The 26519-nt window shown below is 29.9% G+C and overlaps 1 protein-coding gene across 7 annotated transcripts in view; it reads right to left on the bottom strand.

The window, feature by feature from the left end:
• LOC129916382 (sodium/potassium-transporting ATPase subunit alpha) overlaps positions 1-26519 on the bottom strand; it is a 67274-nt gene that overhangs the window by 11211 nt on the left and 29544 nt on the right. Inside the window, exons 1-7 of one of the 7 annotated variants that reach the window (XM_055996282.1) lie at positions 23955-24088; positions 23589-23756; positions 9285-9430; positions 6795-7061; positions 4944-6725; positions 4668-4883; positions 3892-3986 (exon numbers count right to left, since the gene is read on the bottom strand). In XM_055996282.1, the coding sequence (XP_055852257.1) occupies positions 3892-3986; positions 4668-4883; positions 4944-6725; positions 6795-7061; positions 9285-9416 (2492 nt within the window). In that variant the 5' untranslated portion in view covers positions 9417-9430; positions 23589-23756; positions 23955-24088. Of the gene's footprint in view, positions 1-1482; positions 1578-3891; positions 3987-4667; positions 4884-4943; positions 6726-6794; positions 7062-9284; positions 9431-12252; positions 12266-12400; positions 12482-15491; positions 15644-22858; positions 22950-23588; positions 23757-23954; positions 24089-26519 lie in introns of those variants that run through there. The other 6 variants (XM_055996281.1, XM_055996284.1, XM_055996278.1 and 3 more) reach the window with 6 other exon arrangements.

Genomic DNA, 26519 nt, shown 5'->3' with positions numbered 1-26519 from the left:
TTAAATGATAACAACATTTACAATTTTTCATATTAGAATAGTCTACCATTTTGTGACTAAGAAATTTCAGGCAATCGCTAACCTTTCAAGCACATAATTATTTTGTGACCTCAGGAACAAGTTCTTTGTGTCCGAACTGGTATTTTAATACTCTGGCACAGTTACTTAAAAAAAAAGTGTGAGTATTATTCAAGAACTTTAAATACAGTGTATTTAAAGCAGAGTATTCTGATTCGATTGATTGATCGAATACTTATAAGTTTTCAATGGTATATAACAACATAATCTTCTTTAAGCAAAGAAGTGGTAACTACACCATTTATAACTCAAGAGCAACTGGGCCGATTTTAATGATTTTTGTTTTTTTTAATAAAATAATTTTTCTTTGAAACCACTCACTCGTATAGTAATTGATTAATAATAATCTAATAATAATAATTGCTTTCTTCGAATAAAAGGTAAAAGATAACTCAGATTTAAAGCTAGGCTAAACTAAACTAAAAAAAATAATAATATAATACATTTTGGCGGTACGAAAAGAATTACTCTAAATACAAAAAATAAATAAACAAACTTAAGGCGAACTAGGACTTTAACAGAGAGAGAGAGAGGAGAAACATCGTACAGACTCCATTATATTTATATTAATATTTAAAGACATCAAAAATCACACAATCTCTTTATAGGGATATCATAATATGTAATAGTTTTTTTTTTTGGTTATAAAACACTGTAAGCTACAGTCAAAAAATTAAGTACATAATTCAAAATAGAAAACATTGAAATCAACAAATCAATTAAACAAAATATTGTCTGGCTTTATTTTTCTTGCGTAAATTAAATTTGAAAAAAATATATAGAAGGAATATGACAAAAACTTCATACTAAAAATTTATCATTAATTTTTTTTTTAAATTCTTTGTTATCGAATCAGCAAAGAGGAATTTCGCATAAAAATAGTTTTATGTGAACAAAAAATACAATTTTGAATTTCGAAAGAGCAGATAATATAGTAAAATGTATATAAAGTAATATTATATATATTTTGAAGAATAAAATAAATTTAAATAAATTATTATTATTTTTGCTGAAAAAGTCAAAAGCATATTTTATAGAAAAAATTCAAAATTATTATGTAGTGAAGGCAAGAAAAAAATTCTTTGTTGAATAATAAAAAAATTATCAAGATTACGTACAAGTTAAAAAAAAAAATAAGGAAACAAAATTTAAGTTTGAAAAAGATTCTAAAAAATTTGTAATAAACAAGAAGTGTTTGTACTTTGCTTTTTTTTTTTCTTTGAGATAGAAACGTAGGCATTTACTTTAAGAAAATTGTTTCTCATATTCATGAGTCTCTCAAAAAAAGATACAAGATAAAAAGATATTCCTTTTGCGTTCGAATTTATTTTTTTTTTATTGTAGTTTACTAGTAGAAATAGTAGTAGAAGTTCGTAGAGGCAGAAAAAAAAACGATAACTTTACCTTTCATTGACCAGTTTGTCGCAAAAAGGATTCCTTGGCTGACGTTTCATAATATCGGATTCAGCTTCCTCATAAGCTAATGAAATAGCTGGTACCTATTTTTTTTTTTCATTTTTTTTTTGCAAGGATGAACAAAAATTATACACGCTCAAATGTTAGTAAAAAAGTAAATAAAAGTAAATTCGAAATCAGTTAAACAAAAACAAAAAAAAAAAAAAATGTGTTATCCTTGATATAATATTTATAATAAAAAATAGTTATAATATGAATAATTCTCTGTTTAATTAATGGTGATTATATATAGAAGGTAAATAAAATACATTATAATAAATAAATCCTACAGACGACGACAAAAATTTATATAATGCTCTCTTTGATATTTTGTTGTTAAAATTGACACAATATTCATTTTAGAAACAACAACACATACAATAATTATGCCAAAGAAGAGGAATTTTTATTACACACACACACATAAATATGTATAATTATGGGCGTGTTCTGCAAAATGCCAGTGAAAGAGATATATTATATAGAAAAATATATATAATTTTTTTTACATAATGGTTGATATTGATAAATATTATGTATACAGATATGTACTATATATATGTTAGGAGTGAAGAGGGGGGTTTGGGGGGGTTTAACACTCCATCAAATCGATTTATTTCTCTCAAAACGCGATATAATATTGGGGGGGTTAAATAAATAAAAGAAAATTATTTATTATATACGAAAAGAAAAAGATAAGAAGAACATAAGAGCTTGGAAGAAATAAAGAAGAACGAAAAAATTTGAAGGACATTCAAATAATATTCAATCAATATTCTATTTAATGTTATTTGCTTTTTGTTTAATAATATATTTTTTTGTATTCAAAATGCGACGACACGTATTACACACCACTTAAAACTTCACATATCGTTTGTTGTGTACGATACACAGTGAATTTTATTTTAAGAAATTATAAATGTATGAGTTAAAATAATAAGAGATATGAATATGTGGTGAATATGATTTGATGATTGTGGAAAATGAATCGCATTAATGAAAGAATAATAAAGCTTTTTTCATTGTATGGAATAAAGGTTAAAGTTTTTGATAGATAGAAAAAGTAACGTGCTTTTTGAAATAACATTTATTATTTCGATAGAAGAAGTTCGAAGATTTTATTTTTCAGAAGAAAGAAAGCTTATCAAACTTAGTTGTTGGAAATACCACAAGCTGATATCAGTATACAAAATCTAAAAATTTTGGGTATTAATAAATTTATTTTTATTCTAATGGTTCAAAAATAGGATGGAACATGTACTTAAACAAACTTTTCGTTCCTCTTTGGCAGAGAATCTAGGATTTTATGTTAGTAGGTACAACATAATAATTCCTAGCAAGCGAAATGCCAAGTTCTGCATAGTCAAAAATTGTCAGATGAACTTCAAGTTCTTAAACTGTGTTCTTAATTTTGAATGGATACATCCACCTATAGAAAGTTAAGAATAAGAAATTCGTGGTATGTCTCATCCCAACTTAACAATCGGACAACATGAAATGACAACATTGTACAGAGAGAAACTGCCACTCAGCTTGTAGAGGAAATAGAAACAACTAAACAACATTGTCGCATCTTATCAAGAAGCTGATAATAAATTGTCTTTCGAATATCTACTGACCCAAATATGGATGAAGACATTTCCGCTCAAAGAAATGTCTGTTGCTATGAAGTTGCTTGGCAGTACTACAAGCTTTAGCTTAAATTTCGGAAAATTTCCTAGTTTAAAATTTTTTCAGAGTTTAAGTCATCTGAATTCATTAATCGTTGTATAAGTCTGTTCCAGAAGTTTTTAGGTAAGCCTTTTTCTTCCTCACGTCTTGAACGTCGTACATAACCTTTAGCTATCCATACAATATTTCAACTTTAAAATTAAAAAAAAACTATAAAAACAAGAAAATATTATGAACCATAACAATTTCCACTCAACAAAATAAAAAAAAATGTTAAGTAAAACCCACACAAATGTTGACTGTTTTGTTGACAGACAACAAAATTAAATAAAAAACCATTCAACTCTAAGTTAAGCATCCTTTCCTCCAAGTAGCACTTGTACATATGAATGTGAGAGGAAGATCAATGGGGAAAAAATGGAATGAAATGATCAAAAGTTAGTAATTTGAATGAATGATTTTCAATGAATGAGAAATGTTAACAAAATAAAAAACCACTCTAAACGGTTAATGAAACAAAAAAATGTGAGAATAAATGTGTAGAAAAAATGTTAATACCACAGAAAAAATCAAAATGAAAAAAACCTTAAAACTAAATTAATTAGGTACGAGTTAACGAGAATTTTTTTGGTATGTTAAAAAAATATACGATTTTTGATATAATCGTGTTTGAATTTTGTTTTGCACCTTGAATTTACTAATTTATCGTTGAATGGATCTCTGGGTGGTCGTTTCATGATATCGGCTTCGGCGGCTTCATAGGCCAAGGAAATGGCGGGCACCTAAATTTGTGTTTTATTGAAAAAATAATAACGTATTTTTTAATAATTTTCTTTTTTATGTTTTGTTTTTGTTAGTTGTTTTCCAATTCAATTTGGTTGTTCCTTACGACTACTTTTTAGTTTAATTTTGTATGTTTGTTGTGTAGTTAGCATTTTTTTTATTTCTAAGAATGATATGTTTCTATCTCTAAAATATATTTGGAATATAAAATACCTGAGCTTTCAAAATATAAATACTTTCAAAAATAATTATGAGGGACTGATATTATCTAGCATGATAAAATGTATATAAAATAATTATGTATAATAGCCTAGATAGGTATTTTAAGGTATTTATTTTAATCGATCTAGCTTGGATATCTTCAGAGTTACGTATTTGTGTTCACCATACTTGCGCATGGTGTTTACCTTGCATTAACGAGGTTATCGTAGTTTGAATTTCTAGGTTTTCGCTTCATAATATCAGCTTCGGGACCTTCATATGCAAGTGATATAGCTGGTATCTATTGATCGATTTTTTTTTATATATAATTACACATAACAGATATCTATTTTTTTTTATGTTTCTCTTTTTTTTTTAAATAAAAATAATTTCTTAAAAATAATTCATATTCACTCAAAATATCATAATTTAAGACCTAATATAATTCAATTGATGGTGTAAATAAAAATGATACTTACCATGTCAGTTCCCAAATCGATGCAAAGAATAGTGACAGTTCCCAATGGCAATGGGATATCACACAAAATAAAGGCCAAGAAGGGAGAAATTTCAGGAATGTTCGATGTCAAGGTATAGGCAATAGATTTTTTCAAATTATCGAAAATAAGACGACCTTCTTCGACACCAGTTACAATTGAGGCAAAGTTATCATCAAGCAAGATCATGTCAGCAGCCTTTTTGAGAGAGAGAAGACATGAAAACAATCCCCATGAATGCAAAATCATTCATCATACCTGTTTGGATACATCAGAACCAGCAATACCCATAGCAACACCAATATCAGCCTTCTTCAAAGCAGGTGAATCATTCACACCATCACCAGTCACAGCTACAATAGCACCCATACGTTGGCAACCTTCGACAATGATCAGCTTCTGTTGGGGTGAGGTACGGGCAAATACGATTTCAGTGTGGTATCTTAGAATTTCATCCAATTGATCTGAAGATACATCCCTCAATTCTCCACCATGAACAACAGCGGCCTTAGCTTCACGTGGGTTAACTTCAGAAACGGGAATATTCAATCGTTGGGCAATATCTTCAACAGTTTCGTTTCCTTCAGAAATAATTCCCACACTCTTGGCAATAGCTTTAGCTGTAATTGGATGATCACCAGTAACCATGATAACTTTAATACCAGCTGAACGGCATTTGGCAACTGCATCAGGTACAGCAGCACGTGGAGGATCAATCATAGACATGAGTCCAACAAATCGGAGATTATCAATTTGGAAATTGCAGTCATCACAGTTGAATTTGAATCCAGTTGGGTATTTGTCAGATGGCAGCATAAAGTCACAGAATCCCAACACACGTTCACCCAAACCTCCCAATTCCAAATAGGCATTGTTGAATGCTTCCTTCATTTCTTCATCCAAAACCTTTTCCTTGCCATTAATGAAAATGCTTGAGCAACGTTCCAAAATACGTTCTGGAGCACCCTTCATGACCAAAAGGTATCGTGGATCAGCTGGATCTTCAGTTTCATGGACAGACACTTGATATTTGTTGGTCGAGTTGAATGGAATTTCAGCAATCTTCTTGTTTCTCTTGCGGATATTCATGACATCACCCAAAGCCAATTCCATACATTTCAACAAAGCAGCTTCCGAAGCATCACCACTGACTTCCTTCTTCAAAATTGGTACACCATCTTGACCTCCCTTGAATTCAGCACGATTGCACAAAGTCGCAATACGAGATAGAGCCTTGAATCCAGGACTAGTCCTATCGTATTGCACACCAGATTGATCTTCAGTTGTATCGGCTTCAATGATTTGGTTATCAAACCACATGTGAGCGACAGTCATACGATTTTGGGTTAAAGTTCCGGTCTTGTCAGAGCAAATAGTCGATGTTGATCCCAAAGTTTCGACAGCTTCAAGATTCTTAACCAAACAATTCTTTGAAGCCATACGTTTGGCAGTCAAAGTCAAGCACACAGTTACAGTGGCCAACAGACCTTCGGGTACATTGGCGACAATAATACCAATCAAGAAAATAACAGCATCCAACCAATGGTAACCCAAAATGAAGGCAATCACGAAGAAAGTCACACCCAAGAATACAGCCACACCGGTAATCAAATGAATGAAATGATGAATTTCCTTGGCAATTGGGGTCTCTCCGGTGTCTAAGCCAGAAGCTAAACCAGCAATACGTCCCATGACAGTGTGATCACCACAACTGATGACAACACCCTTGGCAGTACCTTCAACAGCATTGGTAGAGAAAAAGGCCAAGTTCTTGGTTTCCAAGGGATTTTCGTGTGTAAATTCGGGTCCTCTTGATTGGGGTTCAGATTCACCAGTCAATGAAGAGTTATCCACCTTAAAGTTACGTGCTTCAATGACACGGATATCAGCTGGGATACGATCACCAAATTTGACTTCAACAACATCACCCAATACAAGATCTTCAGCACGCAGTGTTAGTTTTTCGCCTTCGCGGATCACAGTAGCGAATTGCGGCACCATGTTCTTGAAAGATTCCATAATTTTGGAACTTTTTGATTCCTATTTAAGTAGATTAGTAATTTAATTAGTTTTTTCGTCTTTCTTTTATTTAAGATTTTTAAGATTTACCTGATAGTATGAGAAAATGCCAGTAACTATAACTACAGCAGCAAGTACAATACCCAAATACAAATTATCATCTGATGGTTCTTCACTCGTACTTGCTTGAATTGAATAAGCAACAAAACAAAGAACGGCACCAATCCACAATAGCAAGGCGAAACCACCGAACAGATTTTTACAGAACTTAACCCATTCAGGAGTTTGTTTTGGCGGTGTTAAAGCATTAGGGCCATCTCGTTCGAGATTTTCCTTGGCCTTAGCGTGACTGAGACCCTGAAAATGAAAACAAAATATTTAGTTAGTCAATTTAAAAAAGTGGCATAAATCCATATTAAATGCAAATTTTCTTGAGGGATGATAATATGATTGCACATTAAGGCTATTAAGTCTGTTCGGTTTTTCATTAAACCCAATGAGTGACAAGGAAAAAATGATTGAAAAGGTGGTTTCATGCTGTAACCACTGGAGAACAATGGGTTAAAAAATCGCTTAAATACACGTCTAAGGGTAATTTTGTGAGGGAATGATCATCAGGATTTCCTCAGTCCTTACTCATGAGCCAAAATTAAAGAAAACACTTTGGCTTTCTTGACTGTAACTCAAGTGGTCAATCTTCAGAAAAAGTCAGACTTGATTGAATTCCGTCCTAAGTAGAGCCACAAATGTTTCGACTGAAACCTTACTAGAAGGAGGCTAATTGACTAAAAAGATCAAGTTTTTGTCAAGCTTTTATTATGAAAAATTTTGAGTCAAAAATTAACCTTTCAAGTAATTGAGAGAAAATTTAACAGCGACAAAAAATTGTTTATGGTCCTGAAAACTGCGATAAAAGGTTTTAAGGATATTCCTAAGTTTGTCTTATGCTCTTCTAATGCGTTAGCTGAATTACTAGCTAAAATTTTGATTTAGATATAAATTAAAAAAAAAATTACATGATTCTCTAACTACAAGCTGTTCGTTTTCCAAACAACAGGAAAAATTGGAAAACTTGTAGGAGTTGGACACATTAAAACATGTTTATTTTTTTATTTTTGATAGCTCTCTTCAGGACTAGTCTTTTATATACGAGAATTGAATACCAATCCAAAAATGTCTTAGGGAATACCAATCCAAAAATGTCTTAGGGAAGTACATACGTTTGTTCTTTAAGACTCTGTAGGACACAAGATAAATAATAGAAAATTGTGAAGTGGATTATGCTCACATTTAAAATGAGTGCTTATAATCCAAAGTATGTAAGTTGTAAAATTAACCTTCAGCCAAAAGGGGCTTTCAAAAATCCAAAGGACAAACAAGAAATGTTCATAATTATCTGATACATAATGTACTACGTAGAATCTGGAAAAAAAGACACAGCAATGTGGAAAAATTTTATAAAAAGTCGGTTCTTTTGTATTCTAAAGGACAAGTTCAAGTCATATCATTTGTTTTCTACTGCAAACACAACTTCTTCCAACTTGAGTCCCCAAGAATTGTTAACTACATTTCCTGGTCCACTCAGTTTTATACTTTATTTATCTGTTTATAGAAAGACATCAAAATTCTGAACAAGTTGTATGAATATTATTTTGGTTTGGATTTTTATAAGAAACAATTATTGTTGTTTATTTGTTTTTAGTTCCATCCAACTGTGAAGCCATATCTCCATTTCAGCATAAAGTTGTTATTAAAATAAAACAAATGGCACTATAAAGACTTAACTTTTATTAAATGTAGATCATATTTCACATCAGAAGGAAGAAAAAGTTGATAATACAAATTTGTTTAAAAAGGCAGTTTGCCTCTATTGCCAATCATAATATAATTTATGTGGTTGGATAGAGTTGAGTATAGGGAATTTGATATATTTATCGAGGGTTCGGTTGTATGGCGCTTTTGCAATAGAATTCTCTGATGGCTAATGTTTCTGGGTTGTCAATAGGAAATGTTAGTTTGAAAACGCATTTTTCTTTTTTATTTGAAGTTTCGTCGGTCCAAACGAAAAATTCACAAAAAACATACGATCGCAATAGCAGTTACAGAGTTTTGCTGTTTGTCACGCACAAACATTTGGTTGGTCAAATATGCTTATAGTTTAAACTATATCTGATTTTATCAGTGAATTTAGCCACGGAAGGTTACCTCTTTTCTGAATAAAATATCTCACAAAGTTAAGTTTGTGGTCACATAGGTACAGGTACCATAGAACTTCTGTACATTTTCAAAGAACAAGAATAATGTTCAAAATTTTCTTTTAAAATTTATTGGTTAAGGGAAAAGATCTTCTTGAGATTGTCATTTTATTGGGTTATTCGTTCGAGTGGAATTTATTTCGGAGCAGAATTAATTTCAGAGAAAATAATTATCCTCGAGATTCCTAACTATGCATTAATTTCCATTTAATTTATATTATTTGAATTTTATGGTCTGATCGATCAAGATTTCTCTAAGGATGATAATAAATTTGCATTTTAATATAGAATAATATAATTTCGTTTATGTTATAACAAAACTTACATTTTCGGGATGCGTTTGAAATCGTTGATACAATTCCTCGGGTGAGATTTTATGATAATCAATATCTAACTCCTGTTTTAAGTCATCCAAGTTTTCCTTCTTGGCAGGCCCTCCTCCCTTTTTAGGTGGCATTTTGCGTTTTGACTATAATTTATTAAAAACAATCATAGAAATAAAAAAAAAATAAAATATTAATATTGAAATTACAAAATTTTGTATAAAAATAGAAAATATTTATTATAATCCTCTTGTTTAAAACTCATAATCAACGTAAACAATTAATAAAAAATTTTATCTTTAACTTTAAAGTAGGTACATATATTTTAACTTATCTTATCATGACCAAAGTGTCATATTTTCATTTTTATGAGTTTAAACAATTTGGATAATATAATTTGTTTAAATATTGTTTTAATAGTTTTTTAATACTTAACCACACCATCATGCCATTTGACTTTGTTTAATTATTTTATTTGTTTTTTTGTTACTACTTTTTTGAGTTTTAAGGGAATGCCATTGTTATTATTATATTTTTTTTTGTTTATTAATAGTAGACAAAAGCTCTTACATAAATAAATAAATTCCATTTTACCCGGTGTTTAAAAATGTTTATACCATTTGTGCATACATTACCTTTTTTATTGTTGTTTAGTTTATTTTTTTTTTTTTTTAATTTTAAGTATGCGTGATAATTTGAATGAAAAAAAAAAATAAATACAAAATTAAACACAAAAGCAAGCAATGAAAGAGTATAATACATCTCTGACGCAGTCCAAATTGATGGATACAAATTTGTAAAACGAGACATTTTTTAATCTTAAAAAAAAAAAAAATCATTCCATTGAGAAAATATATAGATTGTTTATATTTTATTTTTAATTTTCTCAGTTTTTTTTTTTTTATTTTAGTTGTGACCTCGAGAAAGTTGTCGTAGTTTTTAGTGATCATCGTCGTCATTGGTAATTTATTTCAAATTGGATTCTGATTTTCAACGTGTGTGATTCTAAATTTAGATCACAAACAAAAACATTGGGAAATAGTTGAAATCGAAACAAAAACTGTATCTCTGTTTTTGAAAATTTCGGGGTGAAGTGAAAAAGAGAGTATATTATGCGCTATTTTTTTTTTAAGAGATCACTCTTCACTTCTTTTATTTATTTGTTTATGTGAAAGCGAAGAAAAAAGCAAATAATAACAAAAAAATAATGTTTGAAACACAACTTGATTGACATAAAGTTGGCTTGATATGTTTTTTTTTTTTTTTATTGTTTTGTTTCTTTAAACTTTTTCGTTTCGGATTCTGAGAATTAAAAAGTGCGTTTTGCCAAAGTTGAATGGACTTAAAAATACTGTCGTTTGCATTTTTTGCAATGCACTAGTCAATCATTCAAGTTTTATAGAAAGAGGAAGGAGAAAAAAATGTGGGGAATTGCTGTTTTTCATTTCTTTTTGTTTTATTTTTTTTAATACAAATTCCACACCTCCTCAAAATGAATCTTAATTGCAAATGACATATAGAATAGCAATTAGCATTTATTAATAAGAAAATGAAAACAAATAAGAAATTGTAGTAAATGCAACGATTAATAACCAATCGAGCAAGAATTCAAGACTTAATGATTTTAGTTTATTATAAATGGCATTTTTTCAAATTACACTGCGGTTCATTTGGATTGGTTCAGTTTTTTTCTGTAATTTTATATCAATAATTAGGTTTTGGTTGAAAAAAAATCAAAAAATGATGGCTCAAATATTTCCAGTTTTTGACTTTTCTTTACTATGCAGTAAACAAAATAATCTTAAGAGGGTCTTTGATTTGAAACTAGAAGGAGTAAAGAATTTCTTCCACCTTTTTAGAAAAACTAAGCATTTAGCACCATTTTTGGTAACTTGAAATGTGTGGTCGTTCCAACGAAGATTATCGTTAACACACATATGCTATCGCCTGTGGGGAAATTGCTACGAGAACCGTCTTCCCGGCCATTAAGAGGCTTTCGTTTGTAGAGATAAACTATGAGTTAGTAGTTAATCAACGTTTCAATGATCTAAGGAAAAATGGAACGACGGTTGTTGGATGGGGAGGAAGATTTAATATTCTTAGGGACAGGTTGAACAAATTTAACGCAGTTTGCAGTTAACTATTCTTCAATAACAGTATTTCTCCATCAGTTGGGTGTTCTTAGGTCTTTAGACGCTAGTATGCAGAATTTTACCTTTTATACAATATTCATTCTAAAATTAACTATATTTTGGAGAGAATTTTGTATGTGAGTTAAAACTTAGCTCAATCTGCATAAAGGTTCGATTAAATCGCATATTTAGCTTGGTCATTGTTAGTTAGTAATGTTGGGGTTTTTGGAGACGATTAATGTGGTTGCGGTGGTTCGCGGTTCTACGATACATTAGGCTCTTAAAGGCTACCGCTACCGCATATACCCTCCGGTGTGGCCAAGTCTTAAAACTTTCTTTTTCCAAATCACTCAAAACTCGTTACAGTTTTCTTTTAAATAAGTGAAAAATAATTGGAGATTTTTTTCAAGAAGCTGAAAAACTTGATCTCTGTCTTGTTGAAAATAGCGCCAAATGCCACACGTTTTTAAAATAAAGGATTAAATTTCATGTCCTCAATATTATCGGTGTTATTGTTTGGTTTCTTTGAGAGTTTTTGACATCAGGGGTCGAACTACGGCATACGTTCGTTAACGTATGGTTGCTATGTGTCCCTATTTATTTCTACTGATTAAATAGAGAGAGCAATAGTCAAAACGTTAACGTATGATCGTAATCGTGTGCGGTGATTCGACCCCAGGACTTACTTAGTCACCAAAGACTAAGTGATATTTTCTTCTTCTTGTATTTTGTATTTTTCATGAGAAAAGTGGCTTCGTAAATGATTTTCTTGATATCTTTAATTTTAATTTCAAATGACTACTGACCAAATGAACCGAAATGTTGTTAAAATTATGTATTTTTTATTTAATTATGATTAAATGGAATTATGTTATTTATAAAGAATTGTATGAATGTAAAGCATAACACGAATGTAATCTTGATACAAAAAAATATATACAAAATAATGAAAATGAAAATATTAAAAAAAAAAAAAAAAATATTACCTTGTACTGACCATCCGCTGTAATATTATCATCTTCAGTTGGTATGACTGTAGCGACTCTATAAGAGTCAGCTCTCCCATGCTAATATGAATAAAAATATGAATCAAAATAAAAAAATAACAAAAACACAAAATAAAAAAAAATGAAAATAAAACTCATAACAAACTGCACATCACAAAAAACAACAACAACATCAAGCAAACAAACAAATTTTTCAACATAAGAAAAAATTGAAAAAAAAAATAAAATAAAACAAACACGTTCCACAATATTGGACGGTGAGAACAATCACAAATGATGAAAAAAAAGGGTTGATTACTGACTGAATCGTATAATATTGGTTATATTTATTCATTTTGTTGGGAGAGGGGAATTTAAACAAGAATTAGGGTGAAATTCTGCAAGGGTACATGTACAACAATGAAAAAACATAAAATAAATAAATTGTCAAGGTTACATAACTCAACTGAAATCATAGAGAGACTTGTTCTGGATGATGATGGTGAGGAGGCTATGTGTGATGGTGAAGAGTTATTTTTGAAGGGAAAACAAAATAATACAACAACTGGTTGCTCAGCTCAAATGAGGTTGTTATGATTTTGTGAAAGAAATTTCTAATAAGAATCGTTTGTTTTTTGGCAGAAATTGGGTTTTCGTTAAGTGACGTTGTGCCAAGTGTTAAACAAAAATTTGTATATGATAAATATTTTGTTTTAACCAAAAACACAGTTTTTTCACTGAGTGGTTGGAAAATGCATAACTTAAATGGTATATTGAGATGATGCCGATAGACTTTGTATCAAACCATTCAGAAGTCTATGGTTGGAAACGACCAATAGCGAGATCATAAGAGGTTCGCCGTTTTTTATGTTTCAAACTGTGTTGGTTCAATTCACCAAAATGAATGATCATTCAGTTCTGACAGTTCGCAGGAACTTAAATTTCATGTAATTTAATTTCACGTGAAATTGAAAAGTGATTTCAATTCAATTTTAATCGAATAGTGGAACATGGACGTAAATATTGGATTTAAGAGAAAAAGACAACCTAAGGGGGACTAATTAATTATCAGATTTGGACGTTTAAGAGTTTGAATGTCTTAAAATCCGGATATTTACACACTGTCTAATTTTTTTTTTATTAAAGTAACATAATTGTTGTAGAGATTTTCACGAGATAAATTCTTGAGATTTGCAGAAGTTTTAGAATATTCTCGAAGTTATGGTTGATCAAGTGATTGGCTGTTTGTTATTTATTCAATTATTTAGTCAACTTATACTTCATGTTACATCGTTATTTCGAAATTATTTTTCGAATAGATTGTTTCTGCAATACAGTGGAGAAAGTAATGCGTATGGAAATCAACTTTGTTTTGCTATTATTTCCAGATTGATGAAGACATATATTGCTTACTTTTCAAAAACGATGAAATTTTAAACGCTTTGAACGAACTAAAACCAACATTTTGCTTCGAAAGCCAAAAACAACAGCTAATCGAAAGTGTGGTTTCTTTAAAACAAAACGAAAGTTGCAACAATTTTTTTTTTTTGTTTTCTGTAAAAAGATCAAAACCCAAAATTAAAATTTTGCTTTCAATTGTAAACAACAACAGTAAGATCTCGTAAAATCGAATAAATGTTTATAGAATATCATCATCGGTTGGGAAAATGTTCGAATAAATTAAATTGAAAAGTAAACGTGAATTAGACTCAATTTCATAGTTAAAAAATTGCACGGACTTGATCAAAATGTTTATCATTGAAACAGTTTTTGAACACACTTTTCGAAATCGACGTTCTTTTTTTTGGGTTTCGGCTCAGTTGGAAGGCACTTTTCGGAAACCAGTCGACCTGGCAGTAGTGCCTACCAACTTAGCGGGAAAATAAAATTTTGAAAATCTCTCAGGTGGGTTTTAAGAGGGATAAATTTTCGGTTTTATTTAAACAGAATGTAAAAAGTTTTTAAAGATTATATAAAATTTTCTCTACGGTTCAATTCCATAAAAATAAATTCCCGGATTGCGTAACAAAATTTCGATTACCAAGGGTATTTGTTTTAGGGGTGAATTTTGACTTTCCGGGATAGTGAAGCTATACTGTGAGTAGGTATGTGGCAAAAGAACACCCGAAAAATTGCGGCGCATGTCCTTAAAATTTCTTCCTGGTGCAATATTCTGCCAATTCACATGTGTAGGTATTTTTTTTCTATTTTATTTTTTTAATTTTGCTTTCTATGCCAAAGTAGAAAGTATGACATTGTAAAGTCAAAATTAAAATTCAATTAAAATAGATAATAATTATAAAGAGCAAAATCATAATAAATTTTTGTCTGTTTGGCTTGTGGGCAAGGAAAGAAGCCAAGAAGAAAATGCTTTTCATTAAGTACCTATATTCGCCTCGCCTTTTTTTGTTTCTTCTTCTTTTTCCTCCCACTTTTTGTACTTGAGTCTAGAGCAAGGCATACCTTATGTTGAATATATGTATATGAAAATGTATATACTCATTTCCTTAGTTTTTCCGAGAGAAAAAGAGAAGAATAAAAGAGCGAGAGAAAATTTTGCTTCTTCGTCGTTGTCCAACATTTTTATTGATTTTTTCTTTGCGGCCTAAATTTAGAATTCTCTTATTATAAGAGAGAGAGAGAAGAGGTGAGAAAAAAAAATGAATTTCTTTCTGTGTTAGGATGTGAAGGAAAAAATATGGGGTAGAAAAAATGTAAAGGGGGTTTTCTGTGTTTTTACAACATCGTCATTATTATCATAATCAACATAATAATAATTATGGCGAGTTGTGTATTTGTGTGTAAAAATGTCAAGTGTATATGTTATGTAACACTTTTGTTCATATTTCTCTTTTTTTTTTTTGTTGTAATAAATAATAATTTTAACTAAAAATCAATGAGACATTATTACAAGAAGAAATAATAAAAAAAAACAAAAGAATTATGATTGGAAATGAAGCAGGAAGTCAAAATAAATTTATGTAAATAGCTTTTTTTCAAACCTGGCTATAATACATCCATAGGAATTTGTTTCTCTTTTGTTATTAAATCTATAAGTTAATTTGTTCATTATTATTTTAGTTATTCTTACATTTCCTTTTTTGTTAGCCCTCGATGAATTTTATACACAATTGATAGAATTAACTATCGATTTAATTCAAAAAGTGACGGAGCACAAAAGAACACACGAATTGATTTTTATTTTCTATCTATTTTTCTCGTTTTGTCTTCGCTCTATACAACCTGTATAGATAAATATAATAATAAACAATCATTTAAACACACTCATTCAATCCATAATAGTTACTTAATTTAAACAAAATAAAAACACACATACAAATAAAAAAGTATAAGAATAATTATATTCATAACTAAAGTGCAATTCGATTCATTATTTATTAATTTATTGTTATTTCCGATTTATAGCAAATCCCGCAATATTTCTAAAAACGTGATTCACAACAAATAGTGTAACTGGTCATCAAGTTGCTTACACCTGTTTGTAAACTTCATTTGGAATGCAGTTAAGGGAATTAAAAAACATTATGTTGAATAAAAGCAAAACAAAATTTCGAATGTGCTACAACATAATAAATTGAACAAAACATCGAAAACTAATAAATGTATTTTTTTAAAGCAGATACATAAACCGCATGTACCAATAAACCAAATTTTCCTTCGAAAGTTAAAGAAGTTAAGAGACGTGATTTAATTCTGTTCAACACAGGTAGGATTGGGTTAAGTAACTGGGAGTGGCGAAACATGCTGAGATTTTTTTCTCCAAAAATGTTCTCGCAGTGCTTCTCTAAACAGTTACATAAGTTAGTAGCAATCCAGAGAGTAAAGTTGTGGATTTTTCATAGATAAATTATTGTACAGTTGTACCTGTGGTTAGTACGATGGTCTATGACGCAAGAGGTCTGGGTTCGTATCCCAGACTCAATCCAACCTTAGATTGCCTAACATTTTTTTCAGGAGCTCCGCATGACTGTTAAGAACATCTTTTCCATCTTAGCGAAAATATAATTTTGAAAATCCCTCCATAGGGGCTTTGAAAGCAATTTGAATTTTTGTTCGAACTCGAAAATATTATTTTGGCTGATTCTCAATCAAACCTGAAACCTGACCATTTGCGCAAAATATGTTTCGGATAATAGACACCGAATAAAAACTGAGAAGACAAAAATTAGAAAGACAATTTATTGGAAGGGGGAAATCGGCTAGAAATAAGTTAATTAAAAAATTGGTTTATTTGAGCGGATTATTAGAGGTCTGCAGATCGTATTTGACAACAAAATCTGGTTTGGCGGTAAGAAATTCTCCAATGAAATGGACAATTTCAGCACAAATTAAGGACAAAATATTTAGTCAATGTCATTTTCTGAACGTAAGAAAACATTTGAAACAATTAAAGAAGATTTTTCTTGATTTGCATTGAAATTTCCTGAAATGGCAAGATTTTTTTGACAGGTAACCAATCAGAAACAGTCGAACGAAGGCAAGGTTCAGTATTATCAATATACTAATGCATTTGAAGTCCTGAACACAAAGATTGATTCGAAATATTTTGGAACGATGTGTCCAGTTTCTATTTGCTAACATTTTACTGATTATTTTGATTTACGTACACAGTAAAACAGTATTTTTGGACCAACTTGTCAATCGATCGATTGAGGATTGGCTATTACAAATTTACTAAATCATGCATTTTGGGGCGGTTTACTGTGACATTTTGGTACTTTTCATTAGCTTTTATAAATGAGGTTTCCTTTAATTGGCTGCAAATGAGTTCTACAAGTTTCTTTAAGATAAGAAATTTGTGCTTCAAATGCACAAATCCTGGTTTTTTGAATGTCCACATTCGATTTATTGGGTAACGTTAATGTTTATTTTTGGTAGAAAAAGAATGCATGAAAATATAAGTCGTTTAGAAAACAAAAATGTTCTTAAGAAGACTGAAAAAAACACGATCACTCAGTAATTTATGCATCATAAATATGATCAAGGCATCAAGGGCACGATTCTTGACTGTTAACCTTTAGTTCTTAAAATTTTAAATTTCCTAGGCCTGGAATTTATAATTTTCCTGAAGGTATTTATTTATGAATTTTTTGTTCAGCTTTACCTAAGCATTGCATAATTCCTCAATGGCGCAGGCTTTATTGTTTTTCGAATTCAACTAAATGTCAAGTCGAATTTGATTGAAATCTCTGTATCGATATATTTCCAAATCCAAAACATGTCCTTAAACATTGATTTATATATGAAAAATATTCAAATATTCATGAAACTATAATCAATCTTGATTTTCTAGCTAGACAAACATATAATTGTTCAGCGCCACTATACAAATAGGTTCTGAAGCAGCCACGAGCGCCGCCGCTAAAGAATTATTCTCAATTTAATTGCAGATATTGATAGATAGATTGAATAAGTTGGGGTAACAACACATTAATTAAACTCACTTTGAGCTTGGACTATTTTTTTTCTCTTGTTTTATATTCATGACCCCTCTCCCATGTAAAAAATACAATAGATTCGATTTATATAAAGACAAACAAAATGGAAATGAATAAAAAAAAAAAAAAAGTGTGCTAAGCTTAACGATGCGAATCATCATCAAGAGTAGAACTTTAAATGGTCAACATCATCATCATAATGTAATTGTGTGGGGGTTGTTGGTTTGTGGCAGCAGCAATAGCAGCCAGATTGCAAAATTAACAAATATAAAGGACAAGTTCTCACTTCCTCTCTAATTACAAACAAACAAAACAAAAAATAAAGAACAAAATGTGCTAGGAGGTTACCCAACCCCTATTGCCGTATATATGTGTAGTAGGTATAGACCCCAGTTCCTAATTTAATCTTCACAATGAGGTTCTTTTTCGTGATAAAAAGAACACTGCTGGATTATATTATTACAGGTAAAGTAGGCGCAAGGAATTTGATTTTTAATTTTTCATTTAATTTTATATTTGTTTGCATTAATTTCAAGTGTTCACGAAATAATAGCTGTTAGGATTCGAGACTAGAATTGGGTCGATTCAAGATTTTAAAATTTTTACGAAAAGTTGTCCAATTTAGCGATTTCAAAAAATTCTTAAGAATTAAGATTAGGATTTTTAACAAGTGGGATGTAAGTTGGAACATAAAAATTCTCTTGACAGCTTTCAAAACTCAAAAATTTCGACAAATTTGTAGATACAAAACGAGATCAGAAGAAGATATTATTATTAATTGATTTTCAAAAATTACCATATTGTTTTTCGAGTTAAAACAACGATCAACTATTACAAAAAAAAAAAACAAATGTTATTTTTTTTAATGACTTTGAATAATTAAATTATTAACTCAGCATAAAAAAATGCATAGTATTGATCAAAACTCTTCATTAAGAAGTGACTGTTAATTATTTTAATGATTGTTTCAAGCTTTTAAGGCATTTATTTTAATTTTTTATTAAGGAAAATTGTTTTTTCTTTATTGATATCTATTAATTAGATTGTATAACTTATTGCTTTTAACTCTTCAATACTAGTAAAAACTGGTAGATAATTGTGTTTATCATTAACAGCGCTGAGATTGATTTCCGAAAACATTCGGGGATCATCCTAGTTTCCAATTTTCCAAGGAGAGCACAATTTTTATTTATTTCTAGGACAAATTTTTATGCAGATTCGTTAGATAATTTCCATCTAAATGTGAAAGGAAAGTTACTGACAATTTGGTATTTGTTTTAGGGGTGAAAGTCCTTGAGACATTTTTACAGAATTTCGAAGTACATAGATATTTCGGTATTGTTGAAAAAGCCATTTCGTTCGGTTTCGGTTTGTTCGGTGTGTACACTCAATGTTTGAACGGATTTTTTTTTGTTAAATAGTGCTCGAAATCGGAGAATTTTCTATTGAGGTATCCGTTCCGGTTGACATATCGGAGAATTTTCCGATGAAACATGACGCCCATCAACGCACTGCGATGAAGTGTGTTTAGCAAAAGCTTTTTGACAGTGCCTTAAATTTCATCGGAAATTCTGCGACATAAAATAATTGCGGAGTATTTTAAGAAAAGCGGAATTTCACAGAAAAAAAAATATAAATTCATGTTATTATAATTTTGATTTTTAGCGCAGATTAATAAAAAACAGCGACAAAGCCTCAGCAAGAGAGATTGGCTGAAATTAAGAAGGCTTTTGATCACCACAAGGATTTTTATTATTGAATACATTACGCTGACACATGTGTCAAATTAATGCGATTGTATACTTTATTTTTTTGTTCCAAAGTGGATACCTTGAAAAAAATTTAAGTTCCGATCGGAATGGGCTATCATTTCGGAACTTTCTCCGAACGGATACCTCGATAGGGCTGCTTATCTCAAGAGTTATCAACTATCAATCGAGTATTGACAATCGGAATAGGGGTGAATGCACGCGCCTTCACAGACGCATTCAACTTCTTACTAGAAACTCTGGGATAAAAGTGACGTGAGACATATCAACAGTGACCATGTGATGAATGAACGAACATTCTATTGGTACACGTGATTTGTTAAAAGAAGTTACGCAACAAAACCCAGTTTTCTTGAGAACAAGTAGAATCATTGTTAACTTGACCATCGCTGTTCTCTAAAGAGAATTTGGTAAATTGACGCATTTAGAGAAAAGGTAGATGTTGACCCAGATATTATGTAATCAAACATTTAAAATATGTGTATTTTGTGCACTTGTGTTTTAGAACTAACCTGCTCTTTGTTATCTTTAGTAACACTTATATCGCAGTTTTTTCTCCAAAAATTAAATTAATAATATCACCCTTTGGTTAGCTAAGGTAGTTACCCGAAAAGAAGGGTCGCTATACGGATTGGCCAAATGTGCTTTATACTTTTAATAGGGTCAATTTGTTTGTGGTTTTAATCAAAACACACAATAATTACGTAATTAAACGGATCGTGCAGTATATCGGGGATTACTGGGTTTTTGTAAGCGGAATTTTAATCTTATCCCCGTTTTCAGGTGAAGTCAAGATATTCCAATTAAAAAATGTAAAACATTTATAACTTTCAGTAAAAAAGAGCAAAGGCCATGATTATTTAACAATTTCTTGGAAAGATCATGATTGACATTCAAAAATACTTGAAACTAGAAAAACAATTAAAAATAAAAAACTAGTTTGTAGTTTTATATTTTACAGGCTCTTTTCATTTTTTTTTTTTTGTTCTTTCTTTCTAATCTAATCCAGCCCTGAACAAAGGTGTATGTAGAATACATAATCAAATGAATTTATATGCTACTGGAGCCTAGGTACCTACTACATTATTATGCTCATACACACAATCAATCTCTTTTGAACACAATTTCGACCCCTAAAGCATTATTCCCATCTATCTATATCTATCTCTAACAACAATAGAACTACCGGTAGTTGTATTATGTTCTTGTTTATTCTCTATTATAAATATACTGATCTTGATATTCATGGTTCATTAGTTTGTTTAGAAATAAAAACATAATACTATCCGTAGTACCTACAATAAACTAAACTAAACTTTTATTTTTATTATTTTTCTCAATTCAATAGCATAGTCGTGCGTAGGTATCTTCTATATGAGTTGACAATTTGGCAAAATTGCAAATTGCATTGAACTTGAATTTTATTTTATTTTTGTTCGAATTTGTCCCAAAGGCAAGATTATTTATGAGCATAGAGGGAAAAAAAAATAGAATTGTCGTCATAGATAAATGCCGCACTTTCGGTTGAAGTATAAAGTGTATCTATCTATCTTTTTTATCTATAAAAAGAAAAAAAAAATATTCTAAAGGGTTTATCACTATAATAAGCATTTTCTCTTTGTTATAATTATTGCAAGCAAACACCTTGCGGTTTTTATTCATATCTCTCTTCTTGGAATAAGTTATAATCATTAGGTCTATTATATACCTACCAAACGACAAATGCATCAGCAACACCCTTAAGCTCTTGATACAACAAAAAACCTACCAACAATGAAATAGTAACACGCTGTCGAATAGAAAATCATCGTGATCAAGAATTTTTCTTTCTAACTGGTTTTGTGTGTTTTTTTCTATTTTTCTTTTCTTATAAACCAACAACAAAACCTTATTTTTTCCCTTTAACACAAGTTATAGAACGAACAAACTACATAGGAATCCCCTCTTAAGGTTTTTTTTTTGTCAGCATAGATCTAGGTATGTAGCTTAGCAAGCAGAAAAAAAATTAAAATATATGAAAAAAGATTTGTAGGTTAACCGCAGCAGAGCATATATACCAACCAACCTACCTACTACACTATCATGCGCAAAGGACGTTCCAGTATACCTACTTCCATTATTTCCATACACATAATGTACTAGATTGGATAATAGTAACAAAAAAAACTAAAAATCCTAAAGAAATGGTTTAAGAAATGTGAGAGGACAAAAATTTGTTAACAAATTATTAGAAAATTAGAACAAAAGTACTAAAAATGTACTTTTAAAAATTGTTCGTTAACCATCTTTAAGGAAGGCTGTAAGAAAAAATAACTAAAAATCAAGAAGAATCAGTTAAATAATAATCTTGTTCGTAACATTTTTGTTAGCAAATTTATTTAAAAATTAGATAGGAAGTACTAAAAATGTACTTAAATCCTTTTAAAATCGGTTCTTGAATATATTCGAGGATGGATGAAAGTAAAAATAAACTACAAATCCTAAAAAAATTGGTTAAGAAATCTGTGGACAAACATTTGTTTATAAATTTATTAGAAAATTAGAACAAAAGTACTAAAATTGGTCATTAACCATTTTCAAGTATTGATGGAAGGAAAAAACTAAAAATCCTTAAGAAATGACAAAAAAAATCTACTGACAAAGATTTGTTGTTAATTTTTTGTATAAAATTAGAACAAAAGTTCTAAATATGTACTAATTTCCTTTTAAAATTGTTACTTAACCATCTGCGAGGATGGATGGAAGGAAAAAACTAAAAATCCTTAAGAATCGGTCAAAGAACCAAAGAAAAACATATGATAATAAATTTTCTAGATATTTAGAACAACAGTACTAAAAATGTACAAAAATCCTTTTAAAACATATCCTTAACCATTTTCGAGGGAAGAAAAAAAACAGATTAAGGAATTGAACCTATTTCCAATTCGCCGCCGCACCTACTTTTCTACTTATTTTTTTCCATCAAGAGAAAGGGATATGTAACCATAAGAAGAACAACCAATAGGTACCTTCTTCTCCTCCCTTTTATTTTCTCTAATTCTCATAGACGAACTGCTGATTATTGATTTAACTCAGTTTTTTTTTTTTTCAATTTAGTTCTTATTTTGTGAAAATTTGTTATTGCATTTTGTGTTGTTAATTGCATTTCTTTCACTTAAATTTTTATAGTTGATTTTGTGACTTTTTAGTACGAAAAAGTGTAAAAAAAAAAAACATCAAACACAACCTACCTCGTTATTCATATTCCAATTTTTTTTTCTTTATTTTTGGTAATTCTATTTGGCTTAGTTAATTGAAATAAAAACATAAAACAACCAGGCTAAAACAGAGAGAAAGAAAAAAACATTATGAAACAGTTACAGTTAAGTTAAAAAAGGTTCATGTCTTGGATAACATTTTTTTAACTGCTACTAAGGACACAGAAAAATAGACCGTTATTACGCAACTTATATGCATTTAAGATTTTTCATCAAACAAAAAAAAATTATAGAGTATATATTTTATATTCTGTATATAGAGTATATACAAATATACAAAAAAAAAAAAAAAAAAAAAATTTACGGGAAAAAAATGTCTGTTGAGCTTTGTGTGTATCTACTTGTAATAAAATAAGTAGGTACCAACTAATAACATTTTATATGTACAGTTTTTCAAATGTTTTATAGGTTGAAAACGCAGTTTTTTAAAAAATATAATTTTTCAAAAACCTCTTAAACTTCACTAAAAACGTTGAAATCCTTTTGTATTGCAATTTACCACATCACTGTTAGGTTTTTCAAGAAAAAAATAAAATTACTGTTCACTTCACAAGAGAGCAAATAAAAAATGTATTAACAAAATCAAATGGTATGTTTGGCGTATATTGGTTTGGCATTGTAACAATATTTTTTTTTTTTAAACAAATTAAATTGTTATAATTGTCAGGATATTTTTTTCAAAAAACGACGATATTATACCTTTTTTTTTATTTAATACTACTTTGCACTATTACACAATAAGTTCACCACAGAGAACAGATTCTTTCTTAGGGGTTAAAACACCCCTTTTTGTGTTTTAGATTATATTCACGGAAATGCGGAATTCTTTTTTTATTTGGTTTTATACAGTGGGTTGCTTTTCGAATCTTTTCTAAAATAGAAATGAAATTATTTGAAATATAGTTTTGTAAGAAGTATCGAAGTGAAAAAGGAAAAAAAGAGAATAAGCTTTATGTGTTATACTAAAGCTTAAAACTAATATTAATATTTTTTTTCTTTTTCTTTTTAGAGAATCAAGTTGAGTTTTTTTTTTTTTATTCTTTGGTTTTATATATTCTATTGAACTAACCGTATCAACGAACACAACGCGCGACCTTTTCACTTCGGGATCAGCGCTCGACTAACTGAACTTCTAGATGCCGTTCGTATTAAGCTTTTCGCCGTGAAATTTTTCCTACTACAAGTTTCGAAAAGCTTTTTTGTTTTTGTTGTTTTTGTCTTTTGTTGTGTAGAAAATTTTCCACCACCACTTGAAGTACTTTTTGGGGGAAGCTTATTTTTAAAGCTTGTGCGAATGAAAGAGCGAGATATTGAGAGTGAGAGGGGTAGGAAAAAAAGCTTACAATTAGGGTAGAGAGAATATACAGCACTACACCGGTGTTGTTTAAGAGGCACTGATAACGGTGTCAACTGTCTTCTAACCTTACCAACCCTCCATGCGTACTAAATTTATTGAAAGCTTTTTTACTCGTGTGCTGTTGGTTGTCGTCGTTGTCTCAAATAGGGGTGAGATATTTTACACAAGTTGTGTAATACACAGAGCAAGCGAGAGGATGAAAGAAAAAAAAAGCGAATTTGCAAAGCTTTTTTTCTTTTTACAACTTTTTTATTCTTTCTTTTTTTTGTTGTAATTTTTATTCCTATTATGTATCCAAGGGGGGTTGAAGTTGGTGGCGGTTTAATAGCATTTTGATCGAAAAATTTACAACAAATGCAATAATGGGACTTTTTTCCTTCTCTGATTTTTACCCCAAAAAAAGCTCAAAATTTTTTGTTTATTGTCATGTTTTTTACACAAAAGATTGTTTTTGTTATTATTTTTTTTTTCTTATTTATTGCAAATATTATTTAAAGACAAATTGTTGTTCCTACTTTTCTCTGTTTTTTTTTTTATTATTTTTGTTATTGGGTTTGATTTTATGCATATTATATGCGGTTGCGCTGAAATGAAAAATGACGTCACAATGCGTCATAATTGGTATAGGGTACCTTTTTCTATCTCTATATTGAAATTGAGGAAAGAGGAAGCAAACAGAGCACAAAAATATTCTTTTGATAAAAATAGTTTTTAATGTCAAATGTACTGACGAAAAAATTGAAAATCGAAAAAAAAAAAACTGCAACCTCAAGTCTACACAAACAAAGAAAGCAAGGTCTTTCCTTGTCACAAATAATTCATTTTTCATTTGTGGGTTTGTTTAATTGTTTTTTTCCAGATGTCAAATTAAAAGGATAAAGAGGGGGAGTAGGGGGAGTGAGTCGCATGTGAAGTTATATTATGAACAAATACAACATGCACTTCAGAAAAGAAAATTAGGCCATAATGTTTTTTGTGTGTGTATGTTTTTCTCCGGTTGGTTGGAGAGAAAGAAAGCTTTTTGCCCAATCCTTCGTCCTTTATTTGAGTCCAAGACAGAAAAAGGGGTCGATAAAAATGTAGGTAGGTAGAACTTATGTCCAAAGAGGATAAAGTAAAGTACTTTATCTTAATTAGAAACTTCTTCTTCAACATCATTTATATAATTATTCTTCCTTAATTTTCGTCCTTAAAAGTCCTTTATTTTTCTTCTTTTTTTTTTTTTTTAGATAAATTACATAATTTTCTTCTATGTGAATTGCGCATATCATTTTACACAAATCTATACCCTGAAAGCTTATTTTTAAATGCGAGCGAGAGAAAAAGGATATATATGTGTATAGAAGAGGCATATCCTTATAAAACAAAAATGATACCTAACCTATATTTGGCACAAAATTTTTCTTATATACATGCCAAATATGGAAAGGAAGAAAAAAAAAACATAAAATTCCCATACATTGGAAGAAGAAGAAGGATAAAAAAAAATTAGAAGTTATATAGAGGAAACAAGAAAGCATCATAAACCTCATTTTGGAATTGTCACGAGAGAAAATGACAAAATTTATTAGACTTTCAAAAATACCTTTCTTCATTCCTAAAGGAGAGAAGAATGTGTATTACAAAACAATATCCTTCAGTTCTCCTTATGTACATATGTCTCTAAGGTTGTTTTTTTTTTTTTATTTTTGGCAAGGATAACGACTTTGTAAGCAGAAAAAAAATAAGAAGAAGAATAGGAAAGAAAGAAAAAAAATGATGTTACGTAAAAACGTGGGCCGGCCTCGTCCTTATGTAACAAAACTTGACATAAACTCTTGGAAAGTAAAAAAAAAAAATACAAAAAACTGTTATTGGAAGAGAGACAGGGTTGGCGAACTTAGTGTTACAACAATTTTTTTATTTAATTCTTTTTTTTTTTTTTCTTTTTTGTATTTTTGCATGTTTGTTCATACTTGTACATTTATTGATTTTAGGGCGAAGAACTAACTAAATGTCTCCAAAAAGTCTGCTTCATACATACATTTATATGTAAAAAGAAAAACAAATTTACACGAAAGAGTTGCATAATTTATACATATTTTCTTACACGATAAAAGTTTGAACATGTTTTGATGTATTTTTAGTTTTTTTTTCTGATTATGATAAAGAGTACTATTTTGGAAAAGATTGTTAACATGTATAACAAAAAAAGGACAAAAACAATATGCCCAGGATTTCTCAGAGTTGAAGGATTTTTTATATAGAGGCAACATACTGAAGTTTGTTATAGGTCAT

The sequence above is a fragment of the Episyrphus balteatus genome, chromosome 3, assembly GCF_945859705.1.
Source record: "Episyrphus balteatus chromosome 3, idEpiBalt1.1, whole genome shotgun sequence".
NCBI classification, from domain to species: Eukaryota; Metazoa; Arthropoda; class Insecta; order Diptera; family Syrphidae; genus Episyrphus; species Episyrphus balteatus.
This window is presented reverse-complemented; position numbering and strand designations above follow the sequence as displayed.